Source organism: Lytechinus variegatus, chromosome 6 (genome assembly GCF_018143015.1).
Source record: "Lytechinus variegatus isolate NC3 chromosome 6, Lvar_3.0, whole genome shotgun sequence".
NCBI classification, from domain to species: domain Eukaryota; kingdom Metazoa; phylum Echinodermata; class Echinoidea; order Temnopleuroida; family Toxopneustidae; genus Lytechinus; species Lytechinus variegatus.
The window spans coordinates 18,965,313-18,984,662 of record NC_054745.1 but is presented as its reverse complement, the minus strand read 5'-3'; the positions used below and the strand labels follow the sequence as shown (position 1 = coordinate 18,984,662).

Below are 19,350 nucleotides of genomic sequence, written 5' to 3'. Positions count from 1 at the left end.
TTATTTTTTACTGGAATCATCATCCCAAATTTCGATTTTGTTTTACCGTGTGAAAGGGTGATAGAGTATTAACATAGTTCTGAATAACGTTGCATCATGAAACTCAAATCGTGAATTCCTGGTCTGTTCTGCAGTTTGATGATGAGATGATCAAATGCCTCATCTCAAGGAGCATCAACTTCGGGAACTCTGCGCAAAGAACGGTATTAAACCAGATCCCCAAAAGGTTGCTGATATCACAACAATGCCAACTACAAGTAACACAATTGAACTGCAGCACTTCTTAGGCTTCATGGCATACTTAGGTGTATCTCATTTCATTCCAGATTTCAGCACGAAATAATCAGTTCTGAGAGATCTCTTGAAAAAGAGGCGGACTCGGTATGGGAACCTCACCATATCATAGCTGTGGAAATGCTAAAATGAGATGTATCAGAGAAATCGCTTCTCTAATTCTACAATTCTACAGCGCCATGCAGTCTACTTTACAGTGCGATACAATGTAATGATCTGGATATATGTCATGCAAGCACACAATGTAAACACTTTCCTTTAAAAATAAAATAATAAATCTGTTTCTTTTATTTCTTTGAGGAAATGTAACAAAACATATAATTTCATAACCTGAGGTAGCGAAAATTCCATGGTACGTTTAATGTTACGTACAATGTATATATGATAACTTTGTTTAACATTCGATAATCAAATGCCAATACTGGCAAGTGAGCGTTGACGCAAGAGTGGTGTTCAAAAATATTGAACCCGTCAAAGCAATTACATTTCTTCTACTTGTGTTAATGTTGTGTCGATGTTTCCTGTTTCCGATGGAGTGGTTAGGAAGCTCCCTACCTAACATTTTTCTGTAACCGGTGGCATAGATCACTACACTGATGTTTAATGAATTATTTATTGAATAGCTATTGTTGTTTTCACAGAACATCATCGACATCGTTCATCAATATTCTGTTTAAGTCAAATATAAAATATATTATTAAAGAAAAAAAATCATTCAACAATAGCAGAAGTTTTGGCAATAATTAGGGATATACCCAAAGAAAAATCACAAACTAAATACGATCTATTAAAAAATCCGAACGCCCACATCATAAACTCGAAATAATGAGGAGAAACAACACCGGCACCACCAGATATAGGTTCATATTCTTTTCAGAAATTTCACATTATATGGTTCTGCAAAGTCCCCGGTCTGGTCGAGGTCCGGTTCCGTTCCTTCTGGTAGAACTATCTGGAACTCTTGGATCAGGGCTATCATTGTCTTGAAGAGGGTCCTGCGTGCGATCTTCTCTCCGGGACAGGAGCGCAGACCTGGATCGAATAAAGATAAATTCAAATAGTCGCAGTCAAAGCTAACTTGGGCATGATTGTGGCTCGAAGATAGGGACTTAGTCTCATGAACGAGTGGTCATAGTTTTGACTACCGGTCGAGCCAAAACAAAAGGTTTTTTTTATTAATGGGACCTTCTGCTTTCTTGTTCGGTACTTAGTGTCATTGGATAATATTGATTATACATATGGATCGGGGGATAACATAACAAAAAACTGTTGGTGGGCCAGATTTGAGACGAGATGTACGAAAGATCCCTATCCTAACTCGAGCATAGAAGGCATGTGAGTCCCACTCTTTAATCAACACCAATCCTCTCATCTTGGTGAGGAGGGAAGATAAATGCACTGGCGCTGATCAGGGAGTGGGACTCGTAATATCCTCTATGTTAGATTTGGCATAGGGAGCTTCCATACGACAAAGTCTTATCTGGACTAGGTCGGTGTTTGTGTTGTCTCCACGTGAGGCCAAGGATTACGTTTATTTTGTTTGAACTGTTAATAAATGTTGAAAATGCCAATCAAATGACACACGAATATGAACCGAAAGCAGTTTCGTCCGAAGTTCCGGTGCTAACGAAGACAAAACTGCTTTTTTAATTCACCTATTTTCGATGATTCTTCTTGGGCACTACTTGCCCCCCCCCCTTGGCGTAAATCCTAGCGCTGAACCTATTGTTCAAGAGGGATTATCTATTGTTATTGACGTCATTGACTCACGGTAAATGCCCCCTTAAAACACTGACCCTCTGTTTGACTAGGATTCAACTGTCACGTTTTCTCTTTCTCTCTGGTGAAAAAAAATGTTCTGTTTTCTGCACATCAAGACCCGGGAGTGTTCGCACTGCAACGCAGAACCCATTCAAGAACATGTATTGAAAATACCCGTCATATGACGCAGGACAGCTTGGAGGTCTTTGTCAAAAATTGGTGAACCGGAACAGCAGTTACGTCCTAAGTTTTAGTGCGGACGAAAAACTGTAAATAAAGACATGGTCACACCGCCCGAGCGTTGTTGGGGCGGTCGTGGAGCGGAGATAAAAAAAAAATCATCACCGCTCGCTACCGTTCACCATTTTCGATTTCAATTATTATTTTTTTTCGATTTTTGTTTTCGATTTTTTCCCCAATTTTGTGAGCGAAATTCGACCCTCTCTCCCTACCGCTCCACGAGCTCTCAAACAACGCTCGGGCGGTGTGACCAAGCCTTAAGGACTGGTCACACCGCCTGAGCGTTGTTGGAGCGGTCGTGGAGCGGACAGAAAAAAAATCATCAACGCTCGCTACCGTTCACCATTTTCGATTTCGGTGGTTTTTATTTTGTTTTCGATTTTCCCCCCAATTTTGTGAGCGAAATTCGACCCTCTCTCCCTACCGCTACCGCTCCAACAACGCTCGGGCGGTGTGACCAGGCCTTTAAGTCGTTTTTCCAGAGTCCATGATGAAACTATGTTGACTCACCAATTTTCGACAAAGAATTATTGGTTGCTTTTTGTCATGAAGGGAATGTGACAATACATTTCCTTGGCGGATCTTGAATCCATTGTGCGTCGTGTTGCGAAAACTAATAATAATAATTTCGTACCGACACCAAAGGGTGTGTGGAGTTGAAACTTGTTGGCATCCAGTTGAAAGTGGTCCGAACCGGTTCCATCCAGGAAAAATCGCTCCGGTCGAAACACACGCGGATCACCCCAAACCTTCGGATCGTTTGACATCTGCCATAGGTTTGAAATGACTGTTGTTCCCGCTTCGATGTGGTAGTCGTCGACCGTTTCGTTAGCCGTGGCGAAGCGTGGGACACCGAGGGGAGAGTGGTGGTGGATGCGATCGACCTCGGTCAAGAATGCGACGGTTAGAGGAAGTCGGGTCCGGTTTTCGTAGGTGATATCGGTGTAACGACCGAATGAGTTGATCTCTTCGAAGATCTTCATTTTGAAAACAAAGGAAAATCATACCACAGGATTAAACAAAAAAAAATGTGCGACCCGGATGTAATGTGATACCCTTTTTTAGGGATGGGGTTGGGGAAATTCAGGACGGGGAACTGAAAGCTTTCCGAAAAAAAATTGACTGCCTTTTTGAGTGACAGAAAATTTGAAAGAAAAGTGAAGTTTTTTTAGCCCTCCCCCCTCCCAGTCAGCCCTCCGCCTTTCAATGGAACATAACTCCGCCAAAGATTGGGGGAAAGAGACAAAAGGGGAGCGAACTGACGAACACTTTGGGTTTGATCTCATTTACTGCATGCTATAAATTACAAGTCTAAATATATACATTTTGAATGACCATCAATAATACAAACAAAGAATATTAGAAAGTAGAATATTTTTTCTTGATGAAAGTACTTCTTATAGGCTACTTGTTAACACGATTTGGTGTGGAATGAATGAATTTGGTCCAGAATTAGTGTGTTATCATACAAGAGGGCCGAAACTACAAAACGCAGCTCAGAATCTGGTCAGATGTCTGTATTAGATGACCTGAGGTGGCGCTATTAAGGGTACTTCGTGGCTGCTTGATTACACCAATCGTTGGAACGCGTTGGTATTTGTAGTATGAATCATTCATGCTTTTATTAAACTTTAAAGTTCTTTCCAACTTTCAAATACGGGACAATTAAAGGACATTCTAAGAAACCTAACTTTTATTGGAAGAGTGTAAAGTAAATGCTACTACGTTCCTCGTTTCGTCACAGCGCTTGCCATGCATCATATATTTCGTATTTGAATATGAATGAATTTCCCCTCTGAAACGAGCTGCGCCTGGTGGTAATCTCTTCGAGTTGTTTGGATTAGGCTAATCATTCCTTTATGCTTTTTAGAGAAGCAAAGAATGCTGCCTACATTCATTACATTCATTACATTCAAGGCCCATGCAAGTCTTTGATTTGGAATACTGGTATAGAATATACCAGGTTTTCAGTGCTCCCATATGAAAACAAAGGTGTGAATTGGAAGCGTATTAGGAATCCTCGGAAAAGGAGTTTCAATAAGGTTTCTTACGTGCTCAAGAGCCTTTCATTGTTTTATAAAGAACTTTGAATTCTTGAAAAGGGGCTGTTCAGGTTATTTTAGAACCTTTATAGGGAACCTTCAGGGGTACACACTTCCAAATAAGGGACAATCATAGGACATTCTCGGAAGGCTTTCTACCTTGGTCACATTTGATCTACGGTGGCCGTACGGCGAGTTGAAAAACAGCCGTTTTATTCATTTTTATACAAACCACCTCTATGTAGATCGTACATGAAATGAATTGATAAAACGGCTGTTTTCGACTCGCCGTACGGCCGCCGTAGATTACACGTGACCATTGTATTAAGAGTTTGAAGTAATACCATGGTCACATTTGTTCTACGGCGCGACGTACGGCGAGTCGAAAACAGCCGTTTTATCAATTTTTATTCAAACCACCTATATGTAGTTGGACAAAATATGTTAAAACGGCTGTTTTCGACTCGCCGTATGGCCGCCGTAGAACAAATGTGACCATGGCTTTAACGCTATCACAAGGAATACCTTTTGTTGATAGTCCTGGTAAGCTGCTAAATACAAACACATCCAGCGTACGATTTGAGGGATGCTACTGTGTCCAGAGAAGAAGAGATCCACTGACAGTCTCCAACCATCGTCGGGATCGCTCAGCGTGGTCACGCCTTCGACACGGAGACCGTTGATATACCGTTCGTACATGACTACGAGACTGTCGGGTTCTTCAGATGGTGACGATGGCGTGGACAGGGCCTCCGCTGCAAGAAGCTTGGTGTGATTCGCGAATCGATGGAGCTGGAAGATAAGGTGATAGTTATCAATATTGTTCTGATTATAGTGGTGATTATGATGACGATGATAATGATGATGGTAGCTATGATGGTGGTGGTTATAGTTTTGGTAATGGTGATGGTGATGATGGTGGAGGTGATGGTGGCGACCATCATGATGGTTGTGGTGTTGGTGACAATGATGTTACTAAAATGATGATGGTTGTGGTGGTGGCGATGATGGTGATCAGGGGCGGATCCAGCTTTCGCCAATAAGGGGGGGGGGAATATTTTCATCAAAATTTTCCTCGATTGGTCGCTATAATTTTTTTTTTTTGGGGGGGGGGTAGGGGGTAGTCCTAACTAAAGACTAAAGTTGTAATTATATGTTAGTTTTTATTCTTATAAACAAGATAAGGTATTTAATGTGGTCTAAAATATATAATGCGAGCGCGAAGCGCGAGCTAAAATTCTTTGATATTTTATGTTCTTAAGAACTGAAGATTCTGAGTAGTTTTTATAATCATGAACAAAGATAAGTATCCAGCAAAACAATGCGAGTGCGAAGCGCGAGCCGAAATTTTGTTATAGTTTCGTGAAAAGGGACTCAATTAGGATTGTTTTAGTGATTAATGAAGAGGATACAATTAAGTATCACCAATTAAATAATGAGAGTGCGAAGCGCGAGCTCAAAATGTTTGATATTCCGACCTGAAAATTGGACAGTCTATAAGCGTGTAATAAAGAACAAGCTTTGTGTCTCAAACAGTTAAAGATAAATTCCAGTTTTGGTAACGATCTCAAAATGACTTTTTACAGAATCTAATATAATGACCACCCAAGTGTCTGTTTGTATGAATAAAAATATGTGCCAAAGGATTCTGGGAGAAATTGTGTAATTGCTGAGAAATAAGCAAAATAAGCGCAGATTCGGTCACTTCCGTCGGGTCTTTATTCCAACATTAATAATGCACTGTTCCACGTGTGCCTATCTGTGTTGGTGATCTTCAGTGTGAACGTTTTTTTAGCGTAGATTTCAAGATTTCACAAAGTTCAGTTTATGTAACTGTACCAGATCTAGATCCTCGATGATTTTCTGACAATTAAGCCTGGTTTTACAGACTTTCTCATGAAATCAGCGTTTACTACAACTACTGGAATTTCTCTTTAATGCGAGCGCGACGCACGATATATATTTTATATACTTACATGATAAAGGAGCATTTTGACGATTTTCAAAAGAGGATAGGTATCTCACAAATCAAACAATGCGAGCGCACAACGCGAACTGAAAATTTTGATATATCAATTTGTGTAAATCAAACAAAATAATGAAAGCTTGATATGCGAGGTAAAATACTGTGAGCAAATTGATTTCAGAACTGGATATATGAAGTGTCATTGAATCCTCTTGAATGGGATTCATTACACAGGCAATGCGAGCGCGAAGCGCGAGCGAATTTTTTAAAATAAAGTCTATTTTCCAATTCTTCCCCTCACCTTTATCTTGCTTACTTTCGGGTTCGGACCGGCCATTACGAGGCCATAACACATCATGGGTATAATACCTCTTTCTTACTTTTCTTTCTGTTTTTCGTAGTTTCTAACAAGGTAAAGAGTATACTTTTATTCTGCAGGTTGTCAAAAAATAGGGGGGGGGGCGGCTCGGCCCCCTCCTGGATCCGCGCCTGGTGATGGAAATAATGATGAAGCTGGTGTGTGGTGGTTATAAGAATGATGATGATGGTGATTGTGGTGATGATATGGAACAGGTTTCAGTAACGCTTACGTGGTGAAGATAAAGAGGAAGCTGGGCGCGAAGCACAGGAGACGTTGGCATCGTCGCATTCGGCTCGAAGGTTATCTTTTGAACGTTAAACACGTCGTTCACGAACGCCTCGTCATCGTCGTCATCATAGACAAGACCCCGGTCGAAGTAGATGCGATGGTTGACGTCGACGAAGAAAACGCGAAGCAGCCATTCGGGATTGAACGGAGATCCTTGGCGCGCAATTAATGACGTCATAAGGGAGTTCACTGATTGGTCAATACGCGGTTGTACGTAGGCCTGGAGGTAAGTTGTTTTTAAGATGGTTTGCCCCGTGAATTGTCGGATCTCTAGCCACGGCTGTCCGCTCGTTTGAAACGTTGAACCTATAGTTTTAAAAAGTAATATTAAAAATGTTTAAATGATAACGTTAATGAAGTACACTGATGATTTGTGGCCTGTTTCATAAAACTGGTTATAATAACAAATAAGCAATAGCAGTTAAAAGCTACTGAAATTCTGCAATGCGATTGGCCGAGAGTAAATTTGTTATCTGAATTGTCAATTTTTTATCATTACAATTATTTATTGAACCGGGACCAAGATATGTATTAAACCCAAATTAAAGTAACGCCACGGATAGGCTATTTCATTAAAATATATATATATTATATTCCTTAGTCAAGCGTAAAAACTTCTCCATTCAGACTAACATTTTTTTCACAGTTCATTTTAATCTTATAATGCTATTAAAGGACAAGTCCACCCCAACCAAAACTTGATTTGAATAAAAAATGAAAAATTCAACAAGCATAACACTGAAAATTTCATCAAAATCGGATGTAAAATAAGAAAGTTATGGCATTTTAAGGTTTCGCTTATTTTCAACAAAATAGTTAGATGAACGAGCCAGTTACATCCAAATGAGAGAGTTGATGACATCACTCACTCACTATTTCTTTTGTATTTTATTATATGAAATATGAAAAATTGTTCTTTTCTCGTCATTGTCATGTGAAATGAAGTTTCATTCCTCCCTGAACACGTGGAATTCCATTATTTTAACATTTTGTGCTTCAGGCAAGGAGGTCCTAATCGTCAAATTCGTAAAAATTGAAATATTGTATAATTCAAACAATAAATATCAAAAGAAATAGTGAGTGAGTGACATCATCGACTGTCTCATTTGGATGTAACTGGCTCGTTCATATAACTATTTTGTTGAAAATAAGCGAAACTTTGAAATGTTTTACATCCGATTTTGATGAAATTTTCAGCATTGTGCTTGTCTCATTTTTCTCTATTGATTCAAATCAACATTTTTCTGAGGTGAACTTGACCTTTAAACATTGATGAAATGCAGTATTTACATGTACCTGCAAACAAGACATTTCTGGCTTGTATAGTATTCGATGATAAATACAACTGAGCTTTCCTACGTATAACCTCCCTCTATGATCATTGCTTATAATATTACTATTTCAAACGTTTATCTCGTGTCACAAATTACGTATATACCAAGTGCAGAATGTCTATCAGGATGGTGTCAGTTTCGTTGGTGTAACTTTAGTTTCAGCCAGGGGCGGATCCAGGATTTTCCGAGGGGGGGGGGTAGGGCACATTTTCCCCGAGTAAATATCTTAAAAACAAAGAAAAATCAGGTTTTCAGTGTCAAAAGAGGGGGTTACGGGCCGACTGTGCCCCCCCCCCCCTAGATCCGCCAGTGGTATCATCATAACACCACACAAAGTCAGGATACTATTAAATAATTCGTTTTTTTCTGGTTTGGAAACGGAAAAAGCGAAATTCGAGTACTGAGCTAAAGAATTCTTGATAAAGATTTTTTTTAAAAACCAGCTTATCAATATGATAATCGGGAACGAGATATTTGAACGAAACGTTTTACCGTTCCCCCCCCTCTGTTTTACAGTTTTCTAAAAAAAAATCTCTCTATCAGCATAATTGAAATTACGTAACCTTAAAGACTTCTGTCTTAAAGAACATCAAACACTTATTTGCAATTATTTTTGGGAGCTGCTTTGACAAAATAAAGTTTTGAATACCTTTTCTTAATTTGTATATTTTCTGTTTTAATTTTTTCCCTTTAAAAACGAAGGAATTGATGACTCCCCTCTACGTTATCTGCTCTGCATTCTACCTGAGTCCTGCTTATAAATGATCACTCTTTCTGTTTTTAAAAAAAATCAGTTAAGCACAATAATATGTTTTTGCTGTGTCTGTTTCCAAATTAGAAAGAAAAAAAAAATCTGACATTACCTTGATTACCAGAGGGGACATTTTCGTAATTTTTTTCCCTTGTATTTTAGTGGATCAGTAAATATGGCATGCTAGTGATCCCTTTGCAGACGCTTTCTATCCGACAGTTGCCATGGTAACATTGACTTTCAGCCAATCATAATCAAGGAAAGTTGTCAGAGGATGCTAAAATAATTTTTTTTAAATACGATTTTTTTTTCCCGTAATAACTTGCCTTCATTCTGAAGCGGAGACAGCATTTCGTTGACGACTATTCGCCGTGTATTGAAGCTATCCGTTGAGGTGAACGCGTCCTTCATGATTTCAAGGTCACCGATGACTACTATCCGGGTATTACCAGTACCATATTGAAACACATTCCCATAATTCAGTGTTTCGTTGTATAGAACTTAAGAGGGTAAAATCATTAGAAAGAAAAAGAGCAAAGTCAGGTGATTTTTTCAATAACTTTTCACAAATAGCCTCATAAATGTCTTTCTTACAGGCCTAAATTTATTTTTGACTGGTTTTTTTTCTTTTCATTTCCTCATGTAAAATTACACATTGCTTTTTCAAAAAGTTGTTTTCTTTTATACTTTGTTGAAAAGGCCACCTTGACAGTCTCGTGATAATTTCCGAAAAATACACAGACATGTAAGCACACTCACAATTCTGAGATCGAGTCCTGGCATTGATTCAATTGAAGACGAGGTAGCGTGTGTGGGGGAGGGACAATATTTAGTAATCACTACAGATAGGTTTGTGTTGGTACCCACTTTAAAACAAATATTCCTAACACGATTAAAAAAACATGATACCCTAAAACATATTTATATGTATTTAAACATTCAAAACAAATGATAAACAAATACGATCACTGAATAAATGAATAAATATATACTAAATAAAAAATTGATCAATACCAATAAATAGAATATTTGTAGAATGAAACATATAAGAATCATTTTAGTAGATATTTTTTTAAATTCATTTAGTTATCCAAAAGACGAAAGACTGAAGATTAATACTATGCAAGCAAAATAAGATGCAGAATACGAAAAAAAAATACAGAAAATCATGAAAAAAGAATACAAATAAAAATAAATGGATAAATGATTGAAAAATAAATTGAAATTAATTACAGAAACGAAGAACTATAACACAAACGAGTTGGTTACCTTTTGCTAAACCAGTCGGGCCAAGTTTAGCTCCCAAACCAAGTAGTTCTAAAGATCGAGCATCACCCGGGCCAGGTGGTCGTTTTATGACCTCGACATCATCAACCACAGTCTTAAACTCCCCAGGAGGCAGGAACACCAATAGCAACGCGACAGAGACGGAGAAGAGTGCAGTAATGATAAGGAGGAGGATGCCGAGAAAGATGGATCGTTTATTTGTACCAGATCTTATACCACCATCATTTTTACCATCAATGTGAGCTGTAAATTGAAGGCATTTGGCATTTCAACAATGTTAGCTGCTTACATTTTAGTCAGTGGCCCGTATTCTAAAGTAAGTTTGATTAAGACCGTGGTCTAACTCTGTGCTTAAATCATGGGAAGCCAAAAGAGTCAAAATTTGTATCAAGTTTTATTTTTCTTGTGTTTACTGTGCTCCTTCCTGATTCATCCATTATGAAGACAATCATCTTTTTTATACTTCCTAGACAACCATGAATGATGTGAGAGCTAAATCAACTGAAATATGATATATCTACTGTTTATGTAACAATTGGCTACAGCGATTAATTTCTCCCTGAACATTAGCATTGTTTAATAGTTATGGTTCAGTCAAGTTGGTCCTTATTTTACAATCAAAAATATATATAGTATAATTCAAACAATAAAAAAGTGAAGTAGGGACATCATTGCCTGTCTCATTTGCATGTCACTGATTTGTGCATATCACTGTCTTGTGAAAAATAAGCGAAACTTTAAAATGTCATGATTTTATTTTTATTTTACATCCGATTATGAGGCAATTTTCAGGATTATGCTACATTTATTTTTCTCATTTTTTTTCAAATATACATTTTCTGGGGTGGACTTGACCTTTAGTGATTTGAATTAAAATACGTTCAAATTAGTTATGTTCAATTATATCTTTCATTATATATATTACTATGCTACACTTAATTTGCTTTTAATACCACTACAACCTTTACTACTGGGAAGAGCAGTTTATGTCACCGTGTGTTCACATAGTGGAACCCAATGTGAAATTCCCTTCACACTGTTGAATTTGAGCATTCCAACAATGCATGTGAATCACATATTCACACAGTCGGCCATGTAAACACGCTGTAAACAGTCACATTGTCGATGCATTCACAGTGATAAAAAGGTGTTCTTTCGAGCAAACTACTTTAAACAATCAAAACACCAACAACATTACACTGTAAAAATAATAATGCCTCTGCTGATGATGATAATATTAATGATATTAGTGATAATAATAATAATGATGGTAATGATGATAATAAAGGTAATGACTAAGAAATTGATCATAATAATAATCAGGATAATAATTACTATAAAATATTAGTCATCATGACAACAATTATTATGGAAAAAAATGTTCTACTCACATTTAGCATTCTCCATTGTGAATACTTGTATTGCCAATGGCGCTATACTTAGAAGGCTACTGGATCATCCGTGTGATATGAACTTGTATATAGTTGAATAACGATAGAAGTACCCTCAGAAAATTTCGGGTAAGGTTCAGCAATGACTCTTATATTTGCCATCCGCTCGAACTTCTGTAAATATTTGTTTTCAAATTCACAATAGAATGTTTTGCGGAATAAAGCAGTATTGTAGGAATAAAACCAATATTCCATTTGCTTTCAAGGGAAAAGAAATGACTGTCAAAGTTTTACTGGATGTTATTTTTGAAGGACAGTCTTATGTGCTCAAAGTCTAAATGGATATTCCTTTCCATGTCTGGTAAGATCTGGAAAACGATTCATTTGTAATTAGTTTCAGACGAGCATGTCCGGAAAATAGGTTCAAGTTTTACCCTTTTCCTTTCATTTCCTTTCTTTACTTTTATCATTAAAAAAACGTGGGGCGTCGTGGTCAAGTGGTTACTACTCTCGTCTTTCAATCAGAAGGACATGGGATCAAATCCAAGCCATGACGTGTTTTACTTCAGCAAGAAATGTACCCACCTTGTGCTGCACTCGACCCAGGTGAATAGAATGGGTACCCGGCAGGATTAAATCCTTGAATGCACCAAGCGCTTTAAGCAGCTGAAGCTATACAGCCGGGGAAATAAACTGGGTTCCAAAAGAAGTTTATCAAATTTCAGAGGCGTACTACACACATTCCACTTCGTAAAAATGAAAAGAAATCTTTGACAAGCTAGCTTCAATCATCTTTATCAAAGGCATGTCAATAATTATAGGGATGGTCCAGGCTGGAGATATTTGTATCGCACTAGATAGAATAGAATTCACTAAGAAAATTCGTTAGGTGGGCTTATGATGTCACATCCACACTTTCCTTTTTCTTATGATATTACTTGAAATCATAAATGATTCATTTTGTCATACATGTGTAAATGATGTGTTTCCATTGTGATGAAATAAGTTGTGGAAATAAATAACTAATGCCCTTAATCAGTCGTCAATCCAATTTTTTAGTTCTTGGTAGAACAATTTTTAGTAAACCTAATTTCATATGATTCCAAAGAAAAGAATAAGTGGCGATATGACATCATCAGCCCACCTAATGAATATTCATCAAGACATGCCTAGAACTGTTTCACAGGAATAATGCAGATATTTAACATTCAATAACTTCCTCATTAGTGATCCGATTTTGATCAAATTTTCAGCATTTTGCTTTGTGATTTTTTTTCTATTTATTGAGATATAAATGTCTCCAGCCTAGAGCATCCCTTTAAGGGATTGGTGCAATAACAAAGAAGCTGTAGCCTGTCACATCGATCGATCTGGACTGCACTCGTGAATATTCAACTTAAAACAACAGTAAATGACCAAAAATTTAGCTAATACAGCTACAGCAATTAATATGTTTATGTTTATGCAAGATTCCACCATTAAAAATTTCAGAAAAGTATTAATTTATAACTATAAAATTAAAAATCGAAACATTTAATTTCAGGAGAAAATTTTCAAGGTTAAATATTGAAAATTGTTATTAACCATAGCCTGTCAATTATAGCTAACTCGCTCTATATATCAGTTGTATATATAGAAGTCAATAGCACTATCCAGTGGTTAGGTGCAGGACAGGATTAGGATAGGATTACGAATTAGGGTTAGAATGTTAGCATTATAGGATATGACAAAATGAAAGGGATTAGAATATTGGGTTGTAAAGTCACCTTAATGACACAAATTGATATATCTTTTTTTAATTGATTAAAACATCGTGAACCTGCATGGGGCCCACATGGGACCCATATAAAACACAGCATCGTTTTCATATGGGGCCCAGATGGGCCATGTGGGGTTTACATGGGTTTCATGTGGTCTTGACCAGATTTTCCCCATACGAAACCCACATGGCCCATATGGGCCCCTGATGGTTTGGATGGTGCAAAGCCCATATGGGCCCCAAATGAGCTGCCCATATGGGTCCCATAATCCAAGCCCAGGTGAGCCCATATATAACCCACACGGGCCCCAGACACTTTGCTGACTGGGAAGTGATTTGAGGGGCTGCAGCCTCTTCCTTATAAAATAAACCGTTTGATTATTGACATGTGTAAAGATTATTAAAGCTAGCCTTTGTCAAAATTTTGTTCACTTGACTGAGTGGAATTTGTGCAGTGCTCTTGTGAAGGTTTGATGAGTTTATTTTGGAACCCAGTGTATGCATGTATAGTGCGCCATTGAATAGGAAACTAGATAAATCGGCGCCTCATAAAAGCTTAATGTTATCATTAACTATCATGGGCTAGGTTCGGGTTAACAATAGAAGGGATATATGAGTAGCAAGGGATATAGCAGAGGTTTGGTTAAAATTGTAGCGTTAAAAAAATGGCAAAGTAAAATGGTTTCGGTTAGAAAAAAGGGATTATTGTGTCGAGGACTCCATGACACACACAAAATGACATTTGCTTCTCCAACGACAATTGAGCTGCTATAAATTCCATTTACTCACCAACCAAACCAGGCAGTGAGCCTGTGTTTACACGCAATAGTATATATCACTTTAATTTAGATGACTGTGATAGTTTACGTCTGAGATCGGCCTTTTAGGAACACAATGTTTAGTATATTTCATGGGGTCGGTTGAAAAAAAGTTTAATGATTTATTGCAATGACTATCCATCAAATGTTCCTTATTTTTTGGTATTGGAGGGGTGTTTAGAAGAAATAACGCTTCCAATGTCATGGATATTGCCAGAAATAGGCCTATTCAATGCATTAGCATTGGATTTTGTATCAGATATTTTTCGATCATTCATTGTAATATTGAGGGGAGACTTATCATTGTCATGATTGTTATGGAGCTACTGCACAAGAACTTCATATACAGTGCGTATAAAAACGGGCAGTTTTGAAGTCTATCAAAATTTTGTTTCAAATTGTGATGTCTTTATCTTGATGTTAATAGATGCTCTCATGTTTCGTTTATGCTTGAGCGAACACGAAACGTTTGTCAGGGGTTTAAAAAAGGCTTGCGCCATTGGCAGAAAATTAGAACATGTTTATTATCAGATTTCTTACTAGTTTCTATTCAATTTGATCTCCTTTCTCTTTTCTGTATCAATTATAAGGTATGATCTTTGGCTAATACCATAATATGATGGTCATCCAGGGGTCTAGTGGTCATGTTCATTTTTTTAAGTTAGACTTACTCTGATTTCCTTATTTCTACTTCATTTTATTCATACCTGGTACATTATGATTGTTGGGGAATGACTACATAATGTATCAATGAGGATGATGGGGTCCAAGGGGTCAACGATTATGTTGCATATTTTAATTATCGCGAAATCAGGCGAGACTCATGGTTGGCAAACCACCATTTTCATTTGGATATGCTATCTTTTACCATCGAAAAATCTTTCATAGGTAAGATAAACAACTTTTTTTTGTTAAACTGAGCAAGGAGATTTCAATTAGCCTATAGATGAAAGAACTTGTAATTTATTCATATTCTTTCATTTTCAAAAAAAAGTTATGGCGCTTTTGAAAGACGTAAAGCATGTTGTCGAAAAAGAATTTTCGATGGTAAAAGATAGCATATTTAAATAAAAATGGTGGTTTGCCAACCATGAGTCTCGCTTGATTTCGCGATAACTAAAATATGCAACAAAATTATTTCATTTTCAACAAAAGTTATGGCGCTTTTGAAAGACGTAAAGTGTGTTGTCAAGGGGACCAGGGGCCGCGGAACGTTTTTCCATTGTGCACTTGACAGGACAATACAGAATGATTCATGTCTTTCAAAGGCACTATAGCCTCTGCAACCCACAACAGAAGGATTTGATTAAATCAAGATCTTCCATTAATAATGGAAATCCCCTTACTTCGGTTGACATTTTTTGTATTTTTCAAAAAGAAAATCAATGCTAAAAGATACCATATTTAAAGAAAAACACGATTTAAGTGAATGAATAATTTTGTAAGTAAATTTTGGTAGCATAATTTGAAAATTACCTCAAACACAAAAGATTATACTAGATTTTATTGACTAGCAAGAAGCCTGACGATCAATATTTCATAATTTTCTGCCATTTGGCGAAAGCCTTCTTTTAAAACCTCCTGAAATATATAACTGACTTTTTAATGACATTTTTAAAGGTAAGACGTTAGTCGTCAGATCATCTATTAACAACAATTTTATTTTTTTAACGCACTGTATTGCTGGTTTTTTATTGATAGATCGAATAATTCTTTCGCTATCCAAAGTCTCTAAGGTAGTTTATTTTATTTTTTGCTCGAATAGTCTCTAATTCTGAATGTTTGTTACATATTGGCCCATATTCTTATATCAGATTTAACTAAGACCATGATCTAACTCTGTGCTAAAATTATGGCAAGCCAAATGTGTCAAAATTGGTATTAAGTTGTATGGTTCTTATATTTACTGTGCTCTTTCATGGTTTTTCAATGATGGAGACAATTATGTTCCTAGACAATCATGAAAGCATGGGGGAGCCAAATGAGCTGAAATATGATATCTCTACTATAGGTTTTCCCGCTCAATTTCGCACTTAGTGCATACAAGGTCCGTTCACGTACTTGACCTTGCTGTCACTCTAGTAGTAGGTTTGCTAAGAAGGAATGTATTAAAAATAGCTGAGAATCATCGTGTGACGAGTGCCTAAGAAAGTAAAAATTGAAAGCACCAGTTTTTAATCCATTTCTTCGTTATAATATTTTGCTTATATGTAATACTCTGTTTTGTTTTACTTCTACTTATAGATGAATATCATTTACTGTACATGCCTGAATTTATTTTGTCTGTATAAGTTCATTGTTACTATTTTGACCACATTACTTTGTTCTTCTGTTGAAAATGAAAATAAAATAAATTGAAAAAAATGAAGAAAAAAAGACATTTCTTAGTTCCATTCTGATCAGAAGAGGGACATTGGTACTAAAGTCGTTAAGTATTTAATGAGATAAGCACCAACATTGATGTATTGATTATTCATATATTCTTTTGAACTGTGTTTTTTCATTAGATTCACAAAAAACATCGATACGTCCACTAGGGACTGGTATTTCAAAATATTTGTCTTGGCCAAATACATTGTTATAACATCATGCTAGGCATTCAAGGTATAATTATGCAACAAATACATTCATAGAATGTTCATTGGTCTGCTATTCTATTCACCGGTCTATTATTTTTTCACCCTGCTATGCAAGGCACGCTTACATTATATTTTGCCTTGAAGTCTGCCTATCATTAAGAAAGGAATGAAAGGTAATTTGACCATAATTGCCCAAGAAGTAACCACGAAATGGTCTATTTTCAGATGTTTTTTGTGCGTAAACATTAGGTGATTACGTCGATGAAATCATCTGCTCTTGAGTTATGTGCACTCCGATTGAGATTTTTTTTGTCGGTATTATTTTCAATTTCAATAAATAACGAGTTAATAGTATCATTAGAAAATTGCGAATCATTCATTTCCTTAGCGGTCAAAATATATATTATATAAATACAAACATCACCTCCACTCATGTTTTCACGACCCCTTTTTTTAGTAAAAGTCATATTCGGGTATAGTGTATATTGCAGGGATTTCTCTCATAAACCAGGTTTCACTAAAGGCGTATATATCAAATTGAAAATAAAAGATTTAATTTCGTATTCTTCCGAATTTTGCTGGCAAACTCTGGGCATTATTTTGTAACAGAGAAAAGTTGTTGGTAGGCTAATGTCACCAAAGCGACTCAAAGCTTAAGTATTGAACACGTCAGAAAAATAGTAATTATAAGGCTTATCATAAAGAGAATGATCAATCACTTAGTCATCGTTATCAATATCATTTAAAGAGAAAATATCAAGACTCAAGTTATTCAAACGCTGAATTAATAATACTTTGACTACAATGAAAAAAAAATCATCATTGAATTCCTTATCGTCATCAATATGATTAATTGTAAATTCCCTATGCAGTTTGGACACATCCAATTTGCTTCTTCAGAAGATAGATATAAACACGTTTGGTGCATTATTAGAGAACAGTGGCATTTCAGACGATTGTGTTTTTTTTTGTCTTATTGTTCTGAAACAGGAGGTACATGGAAAAGTAAACAAAATTGAGTGTAAGAGAATGGTGTCAATGCTGCAAATAATATAATTTCAAACACAGTGACACTGACAAAAAAATTAATAAATCACAGTATCACAATGACTTGTGAAATAAATCAAACAATTAACTAATCTAAAGAATAGAGAATAATTGCTTGTGGATAAACACTTAGACAGAACATAAAATCAGTCAAACTGCTTATCAATCAAACAATAAAACGTGGTCATTGATGTAAACATGTAAACTAATAACCAATAATGAAACAAATCAATCACACAGCAAAGCAATCACAATATAATTTGTTAACAAATTTTCGGCATTACTCCTATCCGTTTAAGATCGGTATGCTCGATCTGTAATGAAAATCATTAGTCAGAAAAAGAATGGAACCAAAAGGATTAGAACCTGCCATTTACTGCTTTCCGGGCAGCGACTTAACCACCAGGCTATTCTGGTTCACAGCTCACGGTTAAGCCACGATGATCTGGTATTCAAATACCCTCGATCCTCTTCTTTCTGAATCATTAGTATCCGAATGCCGTCTGCCGTTGACAATATAAAGGAAATGCAGAGCCTTTTAATAGGAGGAAGTTATAATTTGTATACAAATTTTCGGCATTACTCTTATTTCTTTAAGATCGGTATGCTCGATCTGTAATGAAAGATGGCAGGTTCGAATGCCACCGGTTTCATTTTTTCTGACTTATGATTTTCACATGTTTATGTATCTGCAGACAGAAAGATGTCATCTTTTAGAGAACTTTATATCAAAGTTTGCAGAATCAAATTAAGTGAAATAGAAATACAGGCGTGCCAGATATCCATGTTTCTACTGAAAAACTATTTCGTAGAGCATATTATTGTTACGATACTACAACAAATAACAAAGTAGATTAATTATTAAATTGATTCCTTTCTTTATTTACAAAAAATAGATCATACACTAAACAAGAACAAACAAAAATAATAATCTTACATATTTTGAAAAGTCACTTCTGGTTAATCCTGTAGTATATACAAATTAAAATCCTACTTAGCTGGCAATGATTCCTTAGATTAAAGATAAAAATGGTCCAAGTCCAATTTTGGGGGCGAAAATAAGTTAAATATTTGAAATTGTTCCTTAAAATCTGGTATGAGTGTGAGAAAAGCCCAAGTTTACGACTTGGGCTTTTCTTCCATTTTTCCTTAACGACTTTTTCTGTGAGAGTTAAATTTTCAGTTCCCTTGAATATGATCCGGTGGTCATGGGAGAGGTTGACATACTGGACAATCGGAAGCTTATCTTGAGTAGATTGGAAAGTCTTCCTATTGAAAACAGCACAATGGGGTCCAGGTCATTAACTGCTACTGTTTGAATAAATAAATAAACCGCTATCCAAACCAGGAACCCGTAAAGTAATATGACAAAGTTCTTTTCAATTTATCAAGCTATATACATCACTATACAGTGCGTATCAAAAAAAGTTTA

The 19,350-nt window shown here is 36.4% G+C and overlaps 1 protein-coding gene across 1 annotated transcript; it reads right to left on the bottom strand.

Annotated features, from left to right (window-relative positions):
- Window positions 1-559: 559 nt before the first annotated feature.
- LOC121416552 (cytochrome P450 2J4-like) lies at window positions 560-11,803 on the bottom strand. Its single transcript, XM_041610045.1, has 7 exons — window positions 11,716-11,803; window positions 10,307-10,567; window positions 9,364-9,537; window positions 6,894-7,258; window positions 4,863-5,129; window positions 2,930-3,272; window positions 560-1,326 (listed from the first exon to the last, which is right to left on the bottom strand). Exons 1-7 carry the CDS (start codon window positions 11,729-11,731, stop codon window positions 1,157-1,159), a joined length of 1,596 nt encoding a protein of 531 aa, XP_041465979.1. The 5' UTR covers window positions 11,732-11,803; the 3' UTR covers window positions 560-1,156.
- Between the last annotated feature and the right edge of the window lie 7,547 nt (window positions 11,804-19,350).